Here is a 25,423-nt window from a genome sequence, read left to right on the forward strand (position 1 = left end):
ATGTATTGATCCTCTGAACCCTTGCTTTTCGGAAACTATCCAAAGCAAACAAAATGATCTCCGCCAATTCTGTGGCCCTACTCTTCATAGTTCTGATCCTTTTCCTTGTACACATACCGAAATTAAAGTTCAGGAGCATCCACAAAAATGGAAAATGTAGGTTGAGCATACGCCTTTCTCTTGTTAAGAGGGCGGCGAAATCACTTAGTTTGATATAAATTCAGTTTCTTTGGTCCCTTTTTTTTCAAAATGTGGGAAGGTTTTTTCTTCCGGCCTCTTTACTTTATGAAAGGTTTAGCGCTGCGCACAAGTAGCATTACAAGTAGGATGAAGCCTAAATGTTGTCAGCCTCGCTAGCCCTCGCCTCTGGCTAGTCGTTGGGCAATCTGCTAGAGGAAGACGGATAAGAAGAAAAAAAAGAAAGAAAAGAAAAAAAGGGAAAAAAAAAGAAAATCAGAAATAAAAAATTTGAAAAAATATCAAAATATTATTAAAAATTGTCACGTTAGCGCCGGCTAACCAAAATTAGCCGGATGGACTGAATTGGCATAAATGCAAAAAGTTTAGAACGCAATTGACATATAAAAAAAAAGGGTTTAGGATTCAATTGGCACAATTATAATAGGTTTAGAACTTTTTTGGTAATTTTGCCTAAACTCAAATGCCAGCATCTAGATGTGGATAGACTTTAGTGATTTGACTGCCAAAGTCCTGAAGTTTTGTTCTAAAGATAAATGCATTAATGCCTCGAACAATAAAGACTGAGTTATTTCATACTAGGAAGATAATCCTCTGTTTCATCGTTGTCTAAACCACTTCTCAACTGTTGATGCATTAGGTATGCGTTTTAATAGTCTAGATATCGTTGAGATGCTCATAAGAATACCTTGTTGGGCTCAAGATTGATATCAAGTCTCCGATCTGCTTCTACTTTCAATGTACCGGATCAGCTCTCTTGTGATTTCATGCGATTCTTTTGTTTCATGTTTTGAATTTATGTAATCGTAAGGATTGCAGAATGTAAGAGTTCTCCCATTTACTTTTACTTGTAATGATAATTTGTTGAGCAAACTAGTTTCGTGATAATTTAGAAATTTTGTAGATTTGTGATCGATACGTGATCTTTGTATTGTTGTTTGTGAAGATATATGCGTACTAAAGGCATCACCTTCTTTCGAGGACAAGAGAATAGGGTAGAAAAGGGTCAATTCAATCTGAATAAGGTTTAGGTATGGGTTGTTCTAATTGAGTTCATCCGATCAACTTGGCCGGAAAATGCCGAAGAGTACAATTTTTAATAATATTTTAAAATTTTTTAGTAATTTTTTCTTTTTTCTTTTTATTTTCTTTTGTTTCCTTAGCAGCCAGCTAGGTCCCCGAGGCCTTTGCCAGCCACTGAAAAATGAAAAAAAAAAAAATTTAAAAGAAAAAAAGGAAAGGAAAAAAATGAAAACATGTGTTATATATTTTTGGCTCACAAATTTGTGGTTCATAGAAGTAAGCAGGCTACTGCATCTTAATTGGCCCCGACCCAGCCCGTAGGAGTGACTTTTAAGAAAAACCAAATGGCATAAAAGGGAATGACATGGCCGTCCTTCCTCCTGAAAGATGCAATCTCAAACAGAAACCAACAACTTGTTATCAAAATATATATTACCATCCTTACATTTATGATAAACCAACGGGTTAGTTACAACATCAGAGCTTTTATAATCCGTCAAAAAAAAAATATTTACACTTCTTACTCAACTAAACTCAATAAATGTCATCTCGGACATATACACAACTCCCACAAACCATACCGAAAAATCATACTCCCAAAAGTGCTTATTAATAGTGCTCTCAAACCATACCCAAAAATCATAAAAAGATTTGGAATTAATGGCTATGAGCAACCATACCTTAGTGAGTAGTACATCTATTTTAAGCAGATCAAGCAATCACTAGGCATATATAAAGCAATACCAGAAACTCACACTCCAAACCCAAAATATAATATACACATCTGATCAAATATGTGTTGTTTTATTTCAATAGAGCTTCATACAAATCAGAATTGCTCATTTAATCCATCACCGCAATTCAAATATTATGGTCAAGTCCATCGGTCAATCTTATTAGATCACCCATCAATGGTCCATTCCATTGATCAATTTCATCATTGGAGACAGGTAGACTCATCAACGGACTTTTTATCCTATCTTTTTCAGTCGAACACATCAATGATCAATTCCATGCTTAATATCAAACTCAAGGCTCTAAAGGTGGCTCCCATGAAATATATGTTATCGTGTTGCACTTAGCTCTTGACCAACGTATATCAATAGTACAAGGCCATAGGGCCTCCCACCAAATTTGCATCATCGTGTAGCACTTAATCCTTGACTAACATATATCAATAGTACACGAGACTCGTATCATTGTGTAACACTTAATCATTGACTAACACATATCAAGTATAAGACTCTAGAGATAGCTCCCACGAGACTCGTGTCACCATGTAGCACTTGACCCCTGATTACAAGGTACTAGAGGTAGCTCCCATGAGACTTGCATCACCGTGTAGCACTTAGTCCTTAACCAGTGCATATCGCAATTTGGTTTCACAAACCAAAACATAGCCTTTCACAAATAAATTCTTTCCACAAAATCAATTCAAAATTCTCATTATTCGGTTTCACAAACCAAAACATATAATTTTTCTCAACTTAGTTCATCAGTCGAAATCCTCTTTCATGAATAATTTCTTAAATCGTTTCAGAACCTATCTCATAAATCAGATTTACAAAGTAATACGCCTAATCTTTTGAGAAACGTTTCTCAAACCATCTCACGATAAACCAAAAAAGCGGTAAAAAAATATATATATCCAGCTTTATGCAACAAAATATGGTCTTTTTAGTTCATTATACGTCAACGCATGGGTTTTATTAAAACTAAAGAAGAGGTCAGCACCATTCACCTAAGAATGCTCAAAAGCCAAACAATGAAGCTCACTCGAACCAATCATATTATAATCCAATCAATTAAATAAGAATCCACGTTAAAACCAAGTAAAACATTACCACAACTACGAAATTACCACAACTATACCAGGTTTATACACTAACAAAAGGATTCCACTTCTCAACAAATTGCCCGCTCAAAGCACATATTTCAAGTTATCTGCAATGCGAAACTTGCGCATCAACTTGGTCAGATCACTACTCTCTCCATCGAGCTTTGTTTCAAATAAACTTATAGTCCAAAGAAAGCCTTTCGATTTCAAATGAACTTACAGTCTAAAGAAAGCCTTTCGAAGTAATAGAAAACCTATAGCTTGTGACCCAAAATATAGTTGGTAGCCGACGAAATTTGGCCCCAAAGGGACTGGTCATGTAATGTTCATCATGCACACTTGACTTCGAAAATTCATTTCGGACAAACAGCTCCAAATCGAGTTCTGTAGAATTCTATAGCTCCACAACACCTTAAACTACCATTCCCTCATAATTTATCAGCTTAATGCCTCACAATTCAAATTTCATTTAATTCCAAATTTGAGCCCTAGTTTTGTAAACGATTCTGATTATACGAGTAGAGGGTTTATATTCTTAACGGGCACTGCGAATTGAAGGAAAATTAGTTTGGTGAGGCTCCTTGTGACATGTGCTCCTTCCCTTTTTCTTTCTTCTTTCCCACTTCATTCTGTTCTCTTTCTTTTCTTTCCTTCTCTTTTCCTGGGAGCTTTCCTTTTATAACATTTCTTTTTTCCCTTTTCTTCCTTTTTGTTTTCTTTTGTGAGTTTTGATCGACTTTTTGACTAGGGAATATTACGATAATTTATGAGAACGCCAAGTTGCAATTAATAGATGATTGAGAGGGCCCGTGATAAGTACAAACGCCAAGGTGGATTGTTTGCGCCCGTTTGGCAATCCATTAAACTCTCTCAAGGTTCACATAAGGAGGATCGCAACAGTACTTGAAGACCTCCCCTCCGCCGTAAGACAACTCTGTATCATGTCTTGTGATCAATATAACACCGACACTGATACGCAACATTAATTGTAGTTCGATTAAATTTCTAGTAATTAATTGTTCAATCATGCATTAGGGGTTACGTGACCGATGTGAAGACCAAAGCCATCCAGGAAGTGAGCAATGGTGCAAGCAAAGGGTATTGCAGCTCACAAATTTCTTCATTTGGATCAATGCATCGTCTATTTTCCATTTGTCTAGTTTTACCATTATAAAAAGACAATGGTAAATAATGTTTCATTTTAAAGCATACAAGGCAAATAATGACATCACTGTAGTTCAATGAAAGAATTCAAGCTCCGTTTGTTTCGCGAAAAATGAATGATTTTGAAAACATCCATTTAAACATGATCTCTTATGTCACTTACAAAGTGAAAAATGAACGAACGAAAATTATTTCCATGGTCCACGAAATATTTAGATATAAATTGTTGTCGGTAGTGAAACATTTTTCATTAACTAATTATGCCAAGCGATACAAGCGATTATTTTTAGAATTATCATTTTACGCGAAACAAACAAAGCTTGAAGTCCACTTGTGTAATGTGAACATTTGGAAAATTAACACCTTTTTAATATTTCTTAGGAGTGGAGATGAACAAAGAACGGTCAACCGTAAAGTCTTATTACATGTCTTGGCGGCGGAATTGCCGCTGAATACCATCCGTTTCTCTTCAAAGATCACCTCCATTGAAACCCAAGTGGAACAAGGCTCATCGATTTGCATCCTTGTGCTTGAAGATGGAACTATCATCAAGTCTAAGGTACCATAACTTCTCACACTTACGATCTCTTTCTGATTTTCAGTGAGGATCTTGTAGTAAATTGAGGCTTTGTAGGTTGTGATCGGATGTGACGGGGTGCATTCTAGGATTGCACGCTAGTTAGGGCTCGTCTTACCAGTTGATTCGGAGCGGTTTGCGATTCGCGAGCTGTGAATGTCTCGAAGAGGGCTGGTTTTGTTCCTCTCAACGATAAGGAGATTTACTGATTCTTTCTTTGCAAAGCCCCTCCAAAAGCTATTAGTTCCCCTTTCGTCTGCTATTTAAATAGGCTTGCCTAGTAACAACTTAACCTTTATCTCATAATTTTTTCTGTCGTCGTCACATCTACATTTGGGTTTTTTTCCAATTTAATTTAAAAAAAAAATATTTACAAAAATATTTTTTAAAAATAAATATTTACGGATTTGGGCCTCGCTCGGCGGTTGGGCTGCAGAGCGAGAGCCCATCTGCTTTTTTTTTTAAAAAAATTCATTTTTTAAGTGTTTTAATTATTTATATTTATAATATTTTCATATTTTTTAACATGTTTATATTTATTTTATTTATAGTTTTTTTTTGCGAAGCTTATCTTTATAACATAATTAGTAATAATTAATACAAAAAATCATTAAGATCTATAATTCATAAATAATGTTGTAATTATGTAACTAATTGAAAATATTCACATAAAGAAAATCATCAATACCAAACGAAAAGCAATCCTAGCCGTAGTATAAAAAATAGAGCCCAAAAAAAAAAAATTCGGGAGCGTTGCCCCCGTACCCCCACACAGATCTATTCGCACCGCAAAAAAGATTTATTCACTTGCTCCAAGTTGGGCCTATCGGCCCAACTCTCCGCGTTGCGAACTAAATCTCAATTTTTCCTCCACTTTTTGGGCCGCACAAAAATATATCGGGTCGGGTCATAAACCGGACCGGGTACATAAAATTCAAGACATATTTAACAATATATAAAAATTAATTGAAAATATTCATATAAATGATGTTGTAATTATGCAATTCGGTCGGCTAAAAAGATTGAAAGAGAAGGAAAGAGGGAAAGGAAGGTTCATTTAATATCGAGAAGTAACACCGAAGGGAAAAAATGCAAAATTAACAAGGAAAACGGCGTTTTTTGGGAAAAAAGCCGGGCTTTTCTTTTTGTGTGGGAAAATAGCCGTTTTCCTTGTCAATTTTGCATTTTTTTCCCTTCGATGTTACTTCTCAATATTAAATGAACCCTCATTTCCCTCTTTCCTCCTCTTTCACTCTTTTTAGCCGACAGAATTGCATAATTACAACATTATTTATATGAATATTTTCAATTAATTTCATATATTGTTAAATATGTCTTGAATTTTATGTACCCGGTCTGGTTTATGACCCGACCCGATATATTTTTGTGCGGCCCAAAAGTGGAGGGAAAAATTGAGATTTAGTTCACGACGCGGAGAGTTGGGCCGATAGGCCCAACTTGGAGCAAGTGAATAAATCTCCTTTGCGGTGCGAATAGATCTGCGTGGGGGTTCGGGGGCAACGCCCCCAAAAAATATTTTTTTGGGCTCTATTTTTTATACTGCAGCTAGGGTTTCTTTTCGTTTGGTATTGAGGATTTTCCTTATGTGAATATTTTCAATTAATTACATAATTACAACATTATTTATGAATTATAGATCTTAATGATTTTTTGTATTAATTATTACTAATTATGTTATAAAGATAAGCTTCGCAAAAAAAACTATAAATAAAATAAATATAAACATGTTAAAAAATATGAAAATATTATAAATATAAATAATTAAAACACTTAAAAAATGAAATTAAAAAAAAAAAAAGAGATGGGCTTGCTCGGCAGCCCAACCGCCGAGCAAGTGGGTCGCTCGGCGGTTGGGCCGCCGAGCAGCCATGCCTGGTCCACCATGCCAGTCGCTCGGCGGTTGGGCTGCCGAGCGGGCCTCGCTCGACAGTTGGGCTGCCGAGCGAGGCCCAAATCCGTAAATATTTATTTTTAAAAAATATTTTTGTAAATATTTTTTTAAAAAAAATTAAATTGGAAAAAAACCCATAATATGCATGCAATTTGGCACATACACCCAACCGAATATCCTGCAAAAATGCCATACTCGCAAGCACGTGCTCCTAAATTATTGGTCGACCTGTCTCTATATTACAAATCGAGAATACTAGGCTTCTAGCTTGATTGGCTACAAGTCCCACTAACGATACTTTTCTTGCGTTGTGATGATATTCACCTCTCCAACATGCACACGCTACCTGTCCTAATCCATTGTCATCATCCATTTACGTCATCATAATTAGCGATTAGACTTGCGCCACATGCTCGTCATTGAAGCTGGAAGCAACTCGTACTAACGATTATCTAATAAAGCAAATAGAAAATTCAAAAAAAAAATTAAAAAATTGTTAAAAATTGTCCACATCAACGTTGGCGCTCACGTTAGTAATCTTTGATCAAAATTGGCCGAATAGACTAAATTTGCAAAAAATAAAAAATTTTAAGACTCAATTGGCAAAATTAAAAAGTTAAGATTGAATTGGCAAAAATATAATAAGTTTATGACTTTTTAAATAATTTTCTCATCCAATATGTGTCGAGCGTCTCTGCATGACCTTGCTCCTAAAGGTTATCAAAGAATGGTACAAACTTCTTTACATGACGTGAAAATCCATCTTTGAAATCAAAACATAATATCTATGTAAACTTCTTTCCTTTTCCTATGGAGAAGGTTACTTATATGATTATCTCTATCACTGAAATCACAGTGGTTGTTTTTTTTATAGTCAGTAATTAAAGTTTTATAAATGGTTCAATTAATTGTTGGGAATACTTAGTATGAGTCCAATATCTTCGCCCGGGAAAATCGCCAATAGCGAGCTCGTCAACATATCTAGTTGCACTCATCTTCATTTAAAAACTTAAGCCAGTAAGTTATGGATCAACTAAAATATATTAACTACTTCATACCACATCAATTTTTCAATGTAAGACTTCTCTAACACAACTCGCACTTATATCTCAACATCAATACCGAAGGGATAAGCAAAATGGACAGCGTTGCGCAAAAGTAGCACTACCACAAGCGAGATGGAGCCAAAATGTTGTGAGAGGAGGAACGGATAATTCTAGTGAATTCCAATGCTAGTGTCCAATTGTGGAAAGCTCTTGAGAATAGAATGATTATCATTCACGCCCTTAATAATTCGATTGCCAAAGTCCCGAACTTCAAAAATGTCTGAAGTCCCCACGGCTAAAAAAGCTCCTCGAGAATCTTTGTTTGTATGATTAGTCTTTTCACACGAATCCGAACGGATGTTTCGTGTCACTTGTCCGCTTGGAACATCCACTTGTCTGATAATTAATATAAACTTGATGGGGGTGACTAGGGGAGGCCGGTTCGGTGGAACCGCCGGTTCTGGTTCCGAGCCGGTTCCCGGGCCGGTTCCGGTTCCGCTTCGGAACCGCCGGTTCATTCCGATTCATTTTTAATAATAATTTTTAAAATAATAAATAATATAATAAATATAATAAATTATAAATTATAAAATACAATTAAATTGTACATTGTAATAAAATATGGGAAAAAAAAAAAGGAATGGGCTTGAACTTAATGAATTATCATTAAGCGGCCTACATATCTTCTTGGAGATAGAAGAATCAAAGCCCATGTAGTTCTTTTTACCTTTGAGAACTCCAACTTACCTCATCGTCAATCGTCGCTACCCGTTGTGGTACCCGTGGCGGTGGTATCTCCAACATCATGGCTAAAAAATTCGTGTTCACGATCTAACTCTTGGTGTCGATATTTCGCCCTCGTCCAATCGCCGACACAAGCTTGAGCTTCCACAGAGTTCGGGCTTAATCTTGAACGGCGAGAGTCCAAAATTAATCCTCCAGAACTAAATGCTTGTTCAACTGCAACCGTTGAAGAAGGGGTTGCTAATATTTGACGAGCGATGAGGGCGAGAACTGGATACTCGATTTAGTGACTCTTCCACCAGTTCAGGATTTCGAAATCTGTACTATGTTCTGCATCACGAAACTCAAATTGAGTGGTTAAATATTTTTCTAATTCAGAAATATTACCTGTTGCCCCTTTTTGTTTTTTTTGCCTACTCTTAAGCATATTATACCCTCTACTAAGTGAACTACCACCTTCGCTACGTGAGGCGGTAGATGGTAAAGATCCGGAATCACTTAAACCATATCTACTACAAAATTCTCCATATAATGCTACTATAGATTCTTTAACATGTCCTAATATATTTGAAATATCTATTGAATCATCCAAATGTAAACAATCATGATAATACACATTCAAATAATCTTGTAAACCGTCTAATTTAATACGTGGATCAAAAACAATACCAACTAAATAGACAAGAGGAATTTGCAAATAATAATGCAACCATTTTTCTCGCATTACTAAAATAGTTTGACCTAATTCGGTATCTTTTTCATATTCACTAAAAACACTACTAATATTAACACACTCTATTAAAAATAAATGCGTTGTAGGATAATAAATACCAGATAAAGTCTTAGTAGCATCATTAAAAATTTTCAAAATATCTAAAATTTTCTTGCAAACGTCCCAATGTTGAGGAAGTAAAGTAATTTCGGGAATATTTTGTGAAATAAACATACATAATAAATCTTTATATTCAAAAAGTTTGCCGAAGCAACTCGTACGTAGAATTCCAACGAGTCGGAATATCTTTTGGAAATCTTCTTGGCCTTCTCCCATTTTGTTTACAAAATTTTCCCCATGATTTCATACATTGGGGACGACTCCATAAAAATTTAATTGCACTTTTTATTGGGGCAAGAGAAGTGTCAAGAGTTCGTAAACCATTTTGTACACATAAATTTAAAACATGACAAGCACATCTAATGTGAAAAAATTGTCCGCCAAAAGTGGGTTTGCAAATATTTTCTAATTCGGGAATAGAAGCGGTATTTGCGGCGGCATTATCAAAACCAATTGAAAATACTTTATTTATTAAATTATATTCTTCTAAAACTTGCCTAATTATTCTATAAATATTATGAGCCGAATGGCTTTCATCAAAAACTCGGAATGCAATAAGTCTTTTTGAATCATCCAATTGTCATCTATCCAATGACACGTGACACCCATATAAGAATGAATTTGCCAAGGATCACTCCAAATATCGCTACCTATATGCACACGTCCATTGAATTCCGCAAAAAATTTTCCTAAAGATTTTTTTCCTTTTTTATAAAGATGAAAAACTTCGCGTTTAAGAGTATTTTTTGGAATAGTTGGCACTTGCGGAACCAACGCAGTATTTATCAAATATTTCATATTAAAATTTTCACCAGTATTAAACGGAGCATGATCAAGGGCAACATATTCACCTAATGTTTGTTTATAAAGTGCTTCAGTGAAACGAAATAAAGGATGAGGCTTAGAAGTGGCGTACCCGGAAATTTGTTGTTGCGTATTGTCGATCCCCGCTTGCGTTGGATGTTTTTCGTCAAATGCCGACGGAATGTTCCGTAGCCGTCTCCTTTCGTGAATTTATATGTTTGCGAACAATATTTACATTTTACATTATACTTACCTTCGACTTCATCACGTACCTTGTCGAAGTGTAGCCACAAGTCGGATGTATTATCTCGGCCCTTCCGTTCCGGCTCATTTGCCGTTGACGTTTCTTCGACACCAGTGGGAGGATGAAGACTTTCTTGTGTTGGGATGTGCTCGACGTTCGGAATCGGGACATAGTTGATATTATCGTCGTCGTATTCCCAACTTGCATACTCACGAGGATCGTATTCATGAATGGGATACTCGGAATCTCCCATAGCCATCTTGCCCTTGTCAGCATTTCTGCTTCCACTTGCCATTTTTAAGAGAATTGATCGGAAATCCGATTGAGAGAATTGAGTCGGGATTGAGAGAATTGGGAGAATTTGAGCGATTTGAGAGGATTTCAGAGAGAATTCGAGAGATTGTTCAGAGAATTTGTGACAAAAATGAAAGGAGAAGCATATGCATTTATAGGCAAGAATCATTTTTATTTTTATTTTTTTTAAAAAAAAAATGGAAAGCAACGGCCAATTTGGCCGTTGCACGTTGGCAACGGCCCAAAGGGGGGGAGGGAGGGGGGCCCGGGCCCCGGGGCCCACCTTTTTTTTTTTTTTTTGGCCGGTTCCCACGTTTCCGGAACCGTGGGCCCGGTCAACGGGGCGGTTCCGGGCCGGTTCCGGGCCCACGGGCCCAAATGGCCCCCTCTAGGGGTGACTACGGTCATGTCATTGGTTCAAGCAATATTTGAGGGAAAAGCAATTTCATCATCAATATCAATTTAGAGAATTGATTATATAACAACATTTGAATGACTGTAACACTAACAGTCTATTTTGAGCTATAAAAAATAAATCGCGAGTAATTAAATATTATTATGGGATCTACTTTTTTAAGAATTTATAACTCACCCCATGCGGTTATTTTCACAATCACCCAAAAACTGTTGTCTTAGTAAAGTCCATTAATTAATTACAAAACATGTTAGTCACGGTTCAAGAATATCCTATCCTTAATTCGCTAAAGGCCACAATGGCTTTACGATATGCTTTGGAATATCCAACATATTGTGCTCCAAAAGCACCGAGTAAACGAAGGCTATAATGAGGTTCATTGCACAATTAAAACAGAATGATCTTCTGAGGTTTATGAAATCATAGAAGATACAAAGCAGATTCTAGAAAATAGCATTGTATCGAATAATATCCCTAGCTACTAAATGATATTTCTAGCAAGTTTAATATGCTCAACGACCAAACTTCTAATGCGGTTGGCTTATTGCCACCGAGCGTACGGCTCATTTCCATGGCTCAATTCCTCTTTAGCTCAATCCATTGGTCGATGTAAGGTTTTGGCTTTAGGTACAAATGCATTTGTGCCTCAGACAATTAGGCTCCATTTGTTTCATGTAAAAAAAACATAATTTGAAAATAATATTTTTCTGAAAATGGCCGCTTATGTCTCTTGCAAAAATGAACAAACAAAAGATATTTTCATCCTTCATGAAAATATTTAAATATAAATTTCTGACGATATGGAAACATTTTACACTAGCTAATTATGTCAAGCAATATAAGAGAACAAATTTTGGAAACATTTTCCAAATAATTCATTTTTCGCGAAACAAACGGAACCTAAAACTTAGTTATTCATAATTGGGTGAGGATCCTCTATCATGTAGAGTGCTTTCATCGGTGTCTCAATCACCTCTCACAAGTTGATGCATGTAAACAAGGTACACAAACCGGACAAGTCTTTCTGGAACGAGGTTTCCTAGCAGAAACCTTACCTATTAATCTAGAGACCAAACAATGACCAAGACCATGAGAGGCCTGCTCAAAAAGAAATAATTAACATAGACTTCAGTGAATATCGATACTTTTGGTCAATATTAAATTGATAAGAAGATCAATTTAACTTACTTCTTCTTCTGATCAATATTAAATTGATGAGAAGATCAATTTAACTTCCTCCTCCTCCTCCTCCTTCTTCTTAATTGATAAAAAGATTTGGAACAAAAAAAGATAAATTGATAAGAAGATCTAAATCCTCGGCTATATGACGAGCACCTTGACTTGCAGATTTATTGGTCACAATATCTCCAATAAGAAATAAGAAAATGCATTGATCCTCTGAACCCTAGCTTTTCTGAAACTATCCAAAGCAAACAAAATGATCTCCGTCAATTCTATGGCCCTACTCTTCATAGTTCTGATCCTTTTCCTTATGCACATAATGAAATTAAAGTTCTGGAGTATCCACAACAATGGAAAATGTAGGTTAAGCATACGACTTTCTCTTGTTAAGATGGCAGCGAAATCACTTAGTTTGATATAGATTCAGTTACTTTAGTCCTTTTTTTTTTTTTTTTAACAAATTGTGGGAAGATTTTTTCTCTGGGCCTCTTTACTTTGTAAAAGGTTTAGCATTGCGCACAAGTAGCATCACAAGCAGGACGAAACCTAAATGTTGTCAGCCTCACTGGCCCTCACCTCTGGCCAGTCGTTGGTCAACAGGCTAGAGGAAGATGAGGCATAAGAAAAAAAGAATGAAAGGAAAAAAAAAAGAAAAAGGAAATAAAAAATTTGAAAAGAAGTTGATGCATTAGGTACGCATTAACAGTCTAGATATTGTTGAGATGCTTATAGGATACCCTGTTGGGTGTAGGATCGATATCAAGTCTCCGATCTACTTTTACTTTGAATGGACTAGATCAGCTCCAAACGTGATTTCATACCATTTTTTTTATTTTTGAAATTTATTTAATAATGAGGATTGGGGAATGTAAAAGTTCTCTGACTGATTTTTATTTGTGATAATAATGTGTTGAGCGAACTAATTTCGTGATAATTTAGAAAATTCGTAGATTTGTGATCGATACGTAAACTTTCTATTGTTCTTTGTGAGGATATATGCATACTAAAGGCTCCATTTATTTGGCGAAAAATATCTATCAATAAAATATTTTTCGCATTTTCCAGCATTTGGTACACGGAAAATAAGCTAAATCAAGGAAAATATTTTTCACCCGTAGAAAAGACTCCATCAAAAGTGGCGAAAATAGAAGAGGAAAACATTTTCCTCATCTCTTTCACATTTTCTTTATCTTTAATTTTTTTTACTTTCTTTTCATTTTTATTTATTTTTTTAAAATTGGTCATTTTAATTTTAAATTTTAAATTTTTCTCGTTTTATTTTTTATTTTTCTCTTTTCTTCTATTCCTTTCTTCTTTGGCCGGTTGCCGCCCATAGTCACGGCGGGCGATCAGCCTAAGGGGAGTGAGGCGAGGCGTCACCGGCCTCAAGCGAGGCTAGGCTTTGTTGGCCTCGCCGGCAAAAGCTCGATCCTCGCCGGCTTGTGGCAAGGCTCAAGCTTTCTGCGGCGAGTTGCCGACCGTCGTCACGGTCGGCGACCGACAGAAGGTGGGGATGGGTAAAAGAAAAGAAAACGTAAATAACAAAAAGTAAAAAATAAATAAAATTTTGATTTTTTAAAAAAGGAAAAAAGAAGAAGAGATAAAATAAAAATTAAAAAATAATTAAAATGAGTGTATGGAAGAAAATCCAATCAGATTTTCCATATCAAACAACATAAAGTGTTTTCTAGTACATTTTTAGATTTTAATCAAACGCCAGAAAATGACTTGCTAGAAAATATTTTTTGAAAATGCCAAATTTTTTTGCGAAACAAATAGAGTCTAAAAGGATTACCCTTTTCCGGGGAAAAAAGTAGGGTAGACAAGGGTCAATCCAATCTGAATCACGTTTGGATAAAGGTATTTCGAATCTCGATCCAGTTAACATTACACATTTCATGATCTCGTCCAAAAACCTGGCGGGTTATTTTCTGGATTAAACGGGGAATTTTTCAGAGGCTTGTCTGTAAGCTACTTACCTCTTACACTTGGACAGTAAAAAATGACCAAGACCATGAGAGACCTATCCAAAAAGAAATAATTAACATAGACTCAAGTAAGTCAATGACAATTTCCTCATTCTAAATTGCAAGTGGATTCAAATCTGCCGTGTGGCGAGCACCTTGGCTTGCATATTTATAGGTGTCTCTCCCTCAAAGAAGCAACAAGAAAAAGCTTAGATCCCTTTAAGCCAAGCTTCTCCTAAGCCATCCAAAGCAACAAAATGATCTCCACCATTTCTGTGGCCCTACTCTTTATAGTTCTGATCCATTTCCTTGTACACAAGACGAAATTAACGTTCAGGTGTATCCTCGAAAATGGAAAATCAGTGCCCCAACTTCCCCCCGGTCCTTCCCCGTGGCCCATCATTGGCTGTGTACCCGAAATGCTGCGGCAAAAGCCAACTTTCCGGTGGATACATCGCCTGATGAAGGAGATGGACACCAACATTGCATGTATCCGGCTGGGCAATGTTCACGTCATTCCCGTGACGTGCCCTGAAATCGCCCGAGAATTCCTCACGAAGCACGATGCCAAATTTTCATCTAGGCCTCCTTCGATGGCATCACGAACGTGCAGTGGCGGATATCTCACAGCAATTCTAACTCCTTATGGCACTCAATGGAAGAAAATGAGGAGAGTTCTAGTTTCAGAAATAATTTCGCCTGCAAGACGTCGTTGGCTCAAGGATAGAAGAACCGAAGAAGCGGACAATCTGGTTAAGTACATCTACAATCGAAGCAAAAGCTTGAGCCAAACTGTAAATGTGAGGACCGCCACCAGACAATACACTGCAAATGTGACGCGACAAATAATGTTTAGTAAAAGATGGTTCGGAGAGGAAAGGGCAGACGGCGGACCGACCGTTGCTGAGGAAGAGCACGTTGAGGCGGTTTATACTATACTTAAGTATTTATTCGCATTTTGCATATCTGATTATTTTCCTTGGTTGGTAGGGCTTGATTTAGATGGTCATGAAAGGTTAGTTAAAGAGGCTATCAGCACTGTGAAAAAATATCATGACCCCATAATTGACTCGAGGATCGGAAAATGGAGGAGGTTCGGCCATTCGAACGAGGAACCTACCAGCGATGAGCCTCATGATTTGCTTGATGTTCTGATTACGCTCAAAGATTCCGAGGGAAAGCCACTACTTACACTAGAAGAAATCAAAGCACAAGTGACGGTAAGATGCAAACATGTACACGCTAGCTTCATATTCTTTGTATTTCAAATAGATATCTATATTATATAAGTATATATACATTGGTACGTCGTCAAAATGTAATTTTTACATGAACATAAACTCAATTTACCTTGTCTCTCTCTCAAGAGTGAAGAGCCTACCAGATATTACCATCCTCTATTCATTGTCTTTATTATTGTAAATAAAATATTGATGGTCTAAAAGATACATAGGAAATTTATGGATGAAGTTCAAGAACATAACCTGGCAAAACCTATATTTGCAGGAAATAATGTTCGCAAGTATTGACAATCCCGCAAACGCAGTTGAATGGGCCTTGGCCGAGATGATAAACCAACCCGAAATGCTGAAGACAGCAATGGATGAATTAGACAGGGTCGTTGGTAAAGAGAGACTGGTCCAAGAATGTGACATCCCACATCTTAATTACATCAAAGCGTGCGCTCGAGAAGCCTTCAGGCTCCATCCAATCAGACCTTTCGTCCCTACGCACATGGCCATGTCCGATGCTGTCGTTGCCGGCTACTTTATCCCAAAGGGAAGTCATGTGCTGTTGAGTCGTCCTGGTCTCGGGCGAAACCCTAAGGTCTGGAACAACCCACTCGAGTTTCGGCCGGAGCGGCACTTGACTAGTGAGTGCACTGAAGTTCAGCTCACAGAGCCAGACTTACGCTTCATTTCCTTCAGCACCGGACGGCGCAGCTGCGTGGCTCCGTTGTTTGGGACTGCGATGACAGTCATGCTTCTCGCTAGGATGGTTCAAGGGTTTAACTGGAAAGCACCCCGTGATGTCACGAGCATCAACCTTGATGAGTCCATCGAAGATATGTTTCCCGTTGATCCGGTCATTGCTCATGCCGAACCGCGTTTGCCATTATATCTCTATCCGTGAGAGTTACTTGCAAGAAAGTGAAAGTTGACGTTGCTTAGCCTGTTATGGACAAGGAGTCGCAAGGGTCACTGGTTGTCTCCGCCGACGGCGAGATGGCAGCATTATCCCTTCAAAAACCGTTCCCTGCTGTCTGTCTTTATCTAGTTTGTTTTCATATGTAACGCCCCTCTTGCTGCTGTATCATTACTTGTGGAGAATTTTCATAAAATGCCATGCACTATTTTAAGATTGAATTCGATTGCACTTTCACAGTAAATTTAACATTCCTATTAATAAAATTAAGGAATTTTATATAAGTTTCCTCGTAAAGGTACCAAAGATCTTTTCACTTTCACGCCTAAAAGCATTGGCTTCTTGGGCAGACCTCGCCGGTCGTCCAGATATTGATCTTGTTACCAATTGGATTACATAGAAAAGAAGTCGTGTTTAGTGGGAAAAATATAGTTTCCAATGAATCTCTTTTTTATTTTGAACTTTCAGTGGACTATGATAGTCCTTAGATAATTGCTTAGTAAACCTTCTGTGACTCGAACTTCTCAATCCAATAGAATGGGAGTTCGCCCAAAATGATACAAAGGGAAGTGAGAGAAAACTTGGCTAAGGATTTTCCACTCATATATAATTTGACTACATCGCGTTTGGCGCTCTCTTGTGCCCCATTGATGTTTCCGAATGGTGGTGACACGATCTTATTTGGAAATACAACCTGATGGAATCACAGTGGCCAGAGATGCTTTGCACCCGATGATCCTCGACTTGGGCAAGGGTGGATGTCCGGCGTATGAAGACGGGGCGGTATTAGGACAGCACATTGGGGATTTGATTTCCGAGCACGGCTGTCAAATTCGATGTTCTTTTTTCTGAGTCCATTTGGGTTGTCCTTCCACATTATCTACTTGAAATGAAATGAGGTTGTTCCCGCCTAAAAAAAAAGGGAGAGGTGATGTGGGGCAGCGACAATGATTTCACTGGTGTGTGGTCCTGTTTTCGTAAGGGTCGAAGACAGTTCACGACGTCAAATTGGCTCCGAAAAGCCAGGGTTGCAACAACATTGAAATTCGTTTCCCCAAAACGAACAGGTGAAAAATCGAAGAGGAAAAGAAGAAATCAAGAGCAAAGCGATTGTCGTCCACTTCTTCATTTATCTATCGCGCTAAATATTCAAAAGTTAATTTGTCCCAATTCGAGGAATTAGATTTAGAGATTTGACGCAAATAGATGGCCAAACGAAGTTGTTACGCATTAATTTTGCTGACTTCACTTTGCCGACGAGTCATGTCGAACAGTCTGTACTACAATATTGCCAAGTCGGATTTTCAGGCCACACAAATTGCTGGTGGTAGTTCAGTGACATGTTTCGACTTCGATAGCGAGGTTTTCAAAGTGAAAATCGGGCGTGACAGATCTAGGAGATCAAGAGGCCACAAACACGTAGCGCGCCCGACTTGCAAACGTGCACATGTAGAAAATTTCAAAAGTTGAAAATCCCACATAGCGATCCACAAACACATAGTGCGCCTTTTTTTTCCACTTTAATCAATGTAGTTTGGATTTTGAGTTTGACCTATCAAGTTGTGTGCTTCTTCTCACTTCGAGCATGCAAAATTTATTGAAAACTTCGTGACAAAGAAAAATATTTTTCATAAATATCATTCATTTCACATCGAGAACGCATCAAATCCTTGTAACATGACAATATATAGGCTTGTGTATAAGTCTTTATGGCGAATTCCAAATGAAATAAATGAACTACTTCGTCTTTTTCTTGTTTCTTTTTTCACTAGAAAATGGATAAATGACTGGCACAATTCCAAAAGGTTTATGACTGAGTAAGCATAAAAAAAGTTTATGACTAAATTGACATAATTGCAATATGTTTAGGATTTTTTTGATAATATTTTGCACCAATGTTGGGTGCTCTTGAGCTTTCCTTATCCCAAAAGATAGCTAAAAGGGGAAATTTTTCTTCACACTCATGAACTGGCCACCGGGTCTTGTCACATCCGTTGTAAGATAACCCAGCACATTGTCTCGGTGTCGGTTAACTTAAAAACCTCACATCCTATGACCAAATGGGACAGAGGAGCGATTAATACATAAAAATATTCATAATTCCTCTCGAATCACGGGAGCATATGACAGGACAAGAAATGTCGGTTTTTATTTTCATGTACTTCATGTTGGAGCCAGTAACTCTCAAGGATAGAGACGTAATGGCAAACGCGGTTCGGTGTGAGCGACAAGCGAATTAGCGAGAAACATATCCTCAAAGGACTGATCGAGGTCGATGCTAGTAACATTAGGCGGTGCTTTCCAATGAAAGCCTTGGACCATCCTTGCGAGAAGCGTGACCGACATGGCAGTCCCAAGCACAGGAGCCACACAGCCGCGCCGCCCCCTGCTGCAGGAAATGAAGTGTAAGTGCGGCTCAATAGCACGTGGCTTCCCTTCGAGATGAAGTACCCGGCGACGACGGCATCGGACATGGCCATGTGCGGAGGGATGAAAGGTGCGATTGGATGGAGGCTGAAAGCTTCTCGAATGCTTGCTTTGATAGTTTGATATAATTAAGATGTGGGATGTCACATTCTTGGACCAGTCTCTCTTTACCAACGACCCTGTCGAATTCATCCGTTGCTGCCTTGAGGATTTCGGGTTGGTTCATCATCTCGGCCATCGCCCATTCAACTGCATTTTAGGGATTATCAACAGTTGCGAACATTATTTCTTGCAAATACAGATTTGGATAAGTTATGCTCTTGCACACCATCCATAAATTTTCGATGTAGCTCTTAGAGCCTTAAAATTTATTCAAAAAACAAAAAGACAATGCATGAAGCATATAATTCAAGTGAAATTTTATTTCCCTAGTTTATCTTCTTGTGTACTTTTTAGTAGGCAAAAGGACACATCAAGTGCCAATATTTGTGTACGGCGCTCACTTTGATGCCAATATTTTTTTTAGATCACTTAAGTGTCAAGTTTTTTGAAAAATAATTATTTAAATGCCAACTCCGATGAGGTCGTCAGAATTTCTTCTTGTTGGCACTAAAGTGATTGTTTTTTGGATTAACCTAAGTGCAAATTTTTTTTAAAAAAATGATTTTTTAAGTGTCAATTCCGGTGACGTCGCCGGAATTATCGCCATTAGCACTAAAGTGATTTTTTTTTCTCCAATTTAGCACTTAAGTGATCTAAAAAAAAATATTGACACTAAAATGAACGACGTACACAAATGTTGACACTTAAGGTCTATCGCTTACTTCCCAACCAGCGTCACCACTTCTGTCCATGACTATAATCAATCACCAATGCAACGTCTACTATTGATGAATTATTATCCCTTCCTTACTTCATGGCACGAAAGAGAGCTAAATGATTTGCGTCTTTGCAAAAGGAAAGTCATCTCTTGAAATTCATGATAGCTATCAAATTCAATCTCTATCATTCATCTTCTAGCCAATTCAATCCACCATTGATGGATTGTGAAAGAGGTTTAATATTTTTATATTTCAACACTCTCCTTCACGCTTAGTCTGGTCTTTTTGCCTAGTACTAAGTGTGGAAATATTCATTGGAGAGGCAAATAGGGTCCCGAAAAGATTTGAACTCGGGACCTCCCGCTCCGATACTATGAAAGATTTTATGGGACCACAGCCAACTGCTCTAAAAGCTTAAGCTTATAGAAGAAGGCGTGGTTTAATATTTATATATTTCAACAGATTGCCTTCGATTTCGCTTTGATAGATACTTAGGGTGCGTATGGTAACGCTCCGGAAACGCGTATGGTAAAAAAGTGTTCCCAAAGTATTCCGGGAACACTTTTTGAGCGTAAACGAGAAACAAAAAATACTTGTTTCTTTGTTCCTAGAACACTTTTTAGAAACACATTTGAAACATTTTTTAGAAACAATTGGGAATAATTTTGTTTTTGAACACACTTTTTTCTCTTTTATTCTTGCATAATGTTGACACTTGATTTTTGATCATTTTATTTTAAAAAATTAATTAAAAATATGAAAAAAATTCATAAAATTACAAAATCAACCTTGGAAGCTTTGGCCTGGCCTTAGCAACCAATTTTGAATAAAAAATATTTTTTGTAATATTTGACATTTTGCAGATTTATTTTAATTATAAAAATAGCCGAAAATAAGGAAAAATAGTATTTGTGGTCAGAAAAATGTGCAAAAATAGTCCATATTCTTATTTTAATTCCCTTTTCATTTTGGTCTCTTAAATTTAAAAAAATTCAGTTTGGGACCACATGCCTCTTCATCGAACATAATCCTAAATTGACTAAAAAATTTCATTTTAAATCATTTTAGCCAAAATTTTTACTTTTAGAGTCATGACATGAGATTTTGATACCTTGCATCTCATTTCAGTCCTCATGTTTGGAAAAATTGCACAATTGGACTCAAAGGACCTAAATGCACAAATATTTTTCATTTTAGTCCCCGATTTCACTCAAAGTGCAATTAATATTTTTCTAGGGTCCCCGTTTAAAGGTAATCATATTTTTAACTACTTGGGAACATTTACGTGTAACTCATAATTGTAATTTTTCCTATCTATAGAAAACATATTTGATGTTCTCGTTGTCTAATTTCAATTTGTCTTCTCTTTCTTTTTTTTTTTTTTTTTTATAGTTGATCTCGTCCATATCATCATTTGATAAATCGTGCATAAATTACTTATACATATATTGGTCCAATTTGATTTAGTAAATTGAACAAATGCGATTTAATTTGATTTAGTAAGTTAAAAAGATAAAGACATTTTAATTTTAATATATATAGTCCCCTTAATTAAATGAAAAAAATTAGGAATAATTTTTTTGCAGTTATCAAACGCATTTCTTTTCTTCTTCTTTTTTGTTCCAAAACAGAAATTTTATGCGATTACCAAACGTGTTTTTGTTCTTTTTTTATTCCGGGAACAGATTTTTTTTACAGTTACCAAACACCTTTTTGTTCCCAAAAATCATTGCTGGGAACAAAAACAGAAAAAAATGTTTCTGTTCTAAAAGTTATTCCGGGAACGGAAACGTTACCATACGCAGCCTTAGGGTCTATATGGAAACGTTTCTATTCATAGGAACATATTTGGAACATAAATATTTTTTTGTGTTTCTGTTCCCGGCTACGATTTTCGAGACCAAAAACGCATTTGGCAAGTACAAAAAAAAACACTTTTTTCATCAAAAGGAAGGATCTACAACCGCCGGTGGCGGCGGCCGACGGCGACCGGCGAAGGCGGTAGCGGCGGCCGGCAACCGACGGCGGCCGGCAGAGGCGACGGCGAAGGGCGGCGGCCGGCGGAGGCAGCGATCGCCGACGGCAGCCGACAACCTGTGACTGCTAGCGGTGGCAGCTTTAACTCCTCACCAACGATGGTGAGCATTGGTGGCTTACACAAGCTCGCCCTCAATTGTTTCTAAAAAGTGTTTCAAAACCCAGAAACAAGTTTTTTTTTGTTTCTCATTTTTACTCCAAAAGTGTTTTTGTTTCTCAAAAGTGTTCTCGGAACATTTTTGGAACAATTTTTTACCATACGCGTTTCTATTCCCAAAGTGTTATGGAAACACTTTTTCGGGAGTATTACCATATAGACCCTTAGTTGCCACCTCCAGCATTTCTCCGGAAAATGCAAAGTTAGCACAACCATCCACATACATCAACAAGTGGAATGAGTTAGGGTTTGCTATTTTCCTAGGATCCGTAGAAGATAGATCATTATGATCTAATCATTCATGTTACTGTTTATGTCTTAGGTTGATTTGGTACTTTTGGAAACAAGACGTCCGGATATTCCGAAGCATATCCTATATGCTAATTGAAGACAGTACATGTTCGACTACTGATCACATGTTCGGCATTAACCTAAATTTATAAGACTTTGACTACCGACCATCAAGAAAGAGGATGTTCCAAGAAAACAAGTCAAACAAACCAGCCGCTGTGATTCCAAGAAAACAATTTATAAGACTTTAACTAACATTTAAAAGATGGACTTGTACTTTTTTTCCTTTTTCTTTTTTGGGTTGAAATGGACTTGTACTTCAAAGTCTAAGAAATATGTATATACAAAGAGATGCTCTCCACAAAGTTTGCCTTAAAGGATTCATCTGGGTTGTTCTCATTTTCGTCCTTGGTGGAGGTGGCCTAAGGCGCGTGGCGCCCATGCGCGGCGGCCGTTAGAGGCGTGCCGGAGCGTGTGCCTCCGTCCGGCGGCGGACGGAGGCGTGTGACCACTCTATTTGTTTGTATCGACGAGAGCTATCCAAATATATTATCAAAACTAACTTTAATCGAAAAAAATACATAAAAATGGGCAGAAACAGTAACATTCATAATGGTCGTCGCGCGCCGCCACCGCCGTGGCGCGTGGGGGAGCATGTGGGAGTTTTCGACGTCTGCTGGAGACGTGCGATCGGTCAAAACGCTTGTATTGACGAGAAGGGTCTAGTTGATGGATGAAGTTTCCAATGAATGGTGTGCCTTCTCTCTTGGCAATTTGTTAGGACAGGCCAATTTATGCTGTGCCTCCTCGCAAGACATTGCTCATAAAGAAATTTAAAAAACAAAATGATAAAAGACAAGTTCCATGTGCTAACGGCACATGTAGGGCGCTTAATGCACTAAGATTTCTCTTTGAAAAGGATTTAATCATCGAGGCTTCGTTTGGTCGTCTTGACGTTCATCAAGTCCAGTTAAGCTCCGTCGAGTTGAGCTTAGCCATGGACCAGCTCTAGATCCAGCCATAGCGCTCCTCCCTAGTGAGGCCAAGTCGAGCTCGGTCATGGATCAAGCTCATCCATGGAGGAGCCATCGTGCCTCATCGGTGGCACCTGGAAGTCGAGCTCAGCCATGGATCAAGCTCAGCCATGGAGGAGCCATCATGCCTCATCGATGGCATTTGTTCCCCAAGGTTCCAGTTTAGAGATTATTTAATTATTATTTTTTTGTCTTTTCTATCCCTAACTCTCTCCTCTCTAACTTTTGCTCTGCCTATTTGCAAAGCGTGGGAGTTGAACCACGAACATATGATACTAATACTCCCACCGCTCAATCTCTTTACGAGCAGAGCCATTGTCGCGACCTTAAAAAAATAAACAAGTTAAATTTCAGGCTAATGGATTATCGGGTTAATTAATTAACTAACCTAACTCGGACTCTCCCAAGTCCATACCAAATCGCAACTTAAGGTTCAAATAATTAACATGCAATGTGTTTTGAATTTGGAGTCGCCACTAATCATTTTCGGTAGGTTGATTAGAAACCTAAATAAAATAGCAGGAGAAAACTATCTTATTTCCGCGAACCGGAGATTTTGAATTCGGGGATTTGGTTACGCTAGATTACTCTAACGCCCTTTCGGTACCATTTTCATGAAAAATATTTGATTTGGCAATTTTGATGGATTTTACTTGAAATTCAAAGATGCAATTTTTTTGGTTTTTTCTTCTTTTTATGAGAATGCAAAACATTGAACTTTGTGCGATATACACAATGGATGATTTAGAAAGAAAGAAAACGCAGCCAATCACGAGTATTTACAAAAATAAATTAACACGTAATAATGCTAAATTTTGGAACACGTGGCATGTCTAAAATAAACAAACAAATGTTCAAACCAAACGATTACTTGTTGACACTGAATTTTTAGTCGGTTTTCCTTTAGTTTTATTTTCCAAAATTCATTAAAAATTCACAAAAAAAATAAAAATTGAAAAATCAACATTGGAAGCCTTGGCCAAGCATAAGGAACCAATTTGGAACAAAAAATAATTTTTCATATTTTTCGCATTTTTTATATTTTCGAAAAATAAGGAAAATATTAGAAAATGCATAAAAAATACCTTTCGAGGTCACAAAAATACACAAAAATATCCAATATTTTTATTTTAATTCCCTTTTCATATTGACCTCAAGAAAAATTGAAAATTGAGTTCAATTTTAGGTGTTCCTTCACAACGCCTAAGGTTGAATTTGCATAAAAAAATACCAATTGAGTCTTTTTATTTGCAAATTTTGCACATTTTAGGTCTAGACATTCAATTGCAGTCCCTTTGAACTTCAATTTGATCAATTGCACCCTCAATTGCATGAATTGCACTAATTAGGCTAAATCCCCAAATTTGTTTGCAATTTAGTCCCTCAATTTGCCCAATTTTGAAATTACTTTTAATTGAGGGACTATCTTGATAAAATTGGACTATCCCCCTATGTTTTCATGCGTTCTAAATCGATTGGAATGGGTTTCATGATCCAATTTGGTCAAATTGACACTCAATTGAACATTTCCCTAATTTGGGCAAGTTGAAAAATTTGGGGTTTTCATGTAAATTGATGGGAAATTTTGGGCAAAAACACATTTCTAGATAATATACAGGGTCCTGAATCCAATTTTGAAGTTTAATTGCAAAATTTCCCAGCAAATTTTGTTTAATTTTGAAAATTGAATGAAATTCACTGTCTGAACCGGTTCAGACCGGTCTGATCGCCGGTTGGACCGGGTGAACCGGTCCCGAACAGTGTCGTCTTCTTCGCGAGCAAGGGCCGTTTTGCAGATTTGAGAGGTGGATTTCAATGGACAAATTGAAGTTCAATTCGTGCCTAATTGAACTAATTGATCTAGGGCTTTTATTCCCCAGGTCCGGGAGCGTTGATTGATGCCGGCGGCGAAGCCAATCGTCGCCGGAGCACGGTGGAACCACCGGTCAAAGGCTCGGCGGCTTGAAAAGTCAACGTTTTGCAAAATGCCCAAATTCGAGCTCAATTCACGACTAACGGAGTACTAAACGGAATATGTGGTGATGGCCGTCTCCGTCCGACTTCCGGCGAGCCAAAAATCACGCGAATGGCACGTGAGGGAGCTCGGCCAGCTCACGCCCGCTCGCGCGCATTTTCAAAATCTTTGGTATAAAAGGGAGGAAGCTTCGCGAATCAAAGGAAGGAGGCTCATTTTGGCTCGCGGAACGAACGTAAAAGAGAGAGAAAGGAAGAGAGGTAGAGAGAGAGACTCTCGAGTGCCGTCTTCAACGGA

General features: G+C 37.6%; 1 protein-coding gene and 2 pseudogenes across 1 annotated transcript; 2 read left to right on the forward strand and 1 right to left on the reverse strand.

Moving 5' to 3' along the window:
* The first annotated feature begins 3,851 nt into the window (after positions 1–3,851).
* LOC125312829 lies at positions 3,852–17,236 on the forward strand (annotated as a pseudogene).
* Positions 14,497–16,372, forward strand: LOC125312866 (tyrosine N-monooxygenase-like). Its single transcript, XM_048272575.1, has 2 exons — positions 14,497–15,459; positions 15,746–16,372. The coding sequence occupies exons 1-2, from the start codon at positions 14,497–14,499 to the stop codon at positions 16,370–16,372; spliced, it is 1,590 nt and encodes a 529-aa protein (XP_048128532.1).
* A 1,332-nt stretch (positions 17,237–18,568) lies between the features above and the next one.
* LOC125312830 lies at positions 18,569–19,142 on the reverse strand (annotated as a pseudogene).
* Positions 19,143–25,423: the final 6,281 nt, after the last annotated feature.

This window comes from Rhodamnia argentea, chromosome 11 (assembly GCF_020921035.1).
Source record: "Rhodamnia argentea isolate NSW1041297 chromosome 11, ASM2092103v1, whole genome shotgun sequence".
In the NCBI taxonomy this organism is placed as follows: Eukaryota; Viridiplantae; Streptophyta; class Magnoliopsida; order Myrtales; family Myrtaceae; genus Rhodamnia; species Rhodamnia argentea.

Excerpts from the sequence above, each read along its gene's own strand:
- LOC125312866 (XM_048272575.1), top strand. The coding sequence starts at position 14,497 with ATGATCTCCACCATTTCTGTGGCCCTACTCTTTATAGTTCTGATCCAT. Across the intron at positions 15,460-15,745 it reads AAATCAAAGCACAAGTGACG|GAAATAATGTTCGCAAGTAT; the intron begins GTAAGATGCAAA and ends CTATATTTGCAG.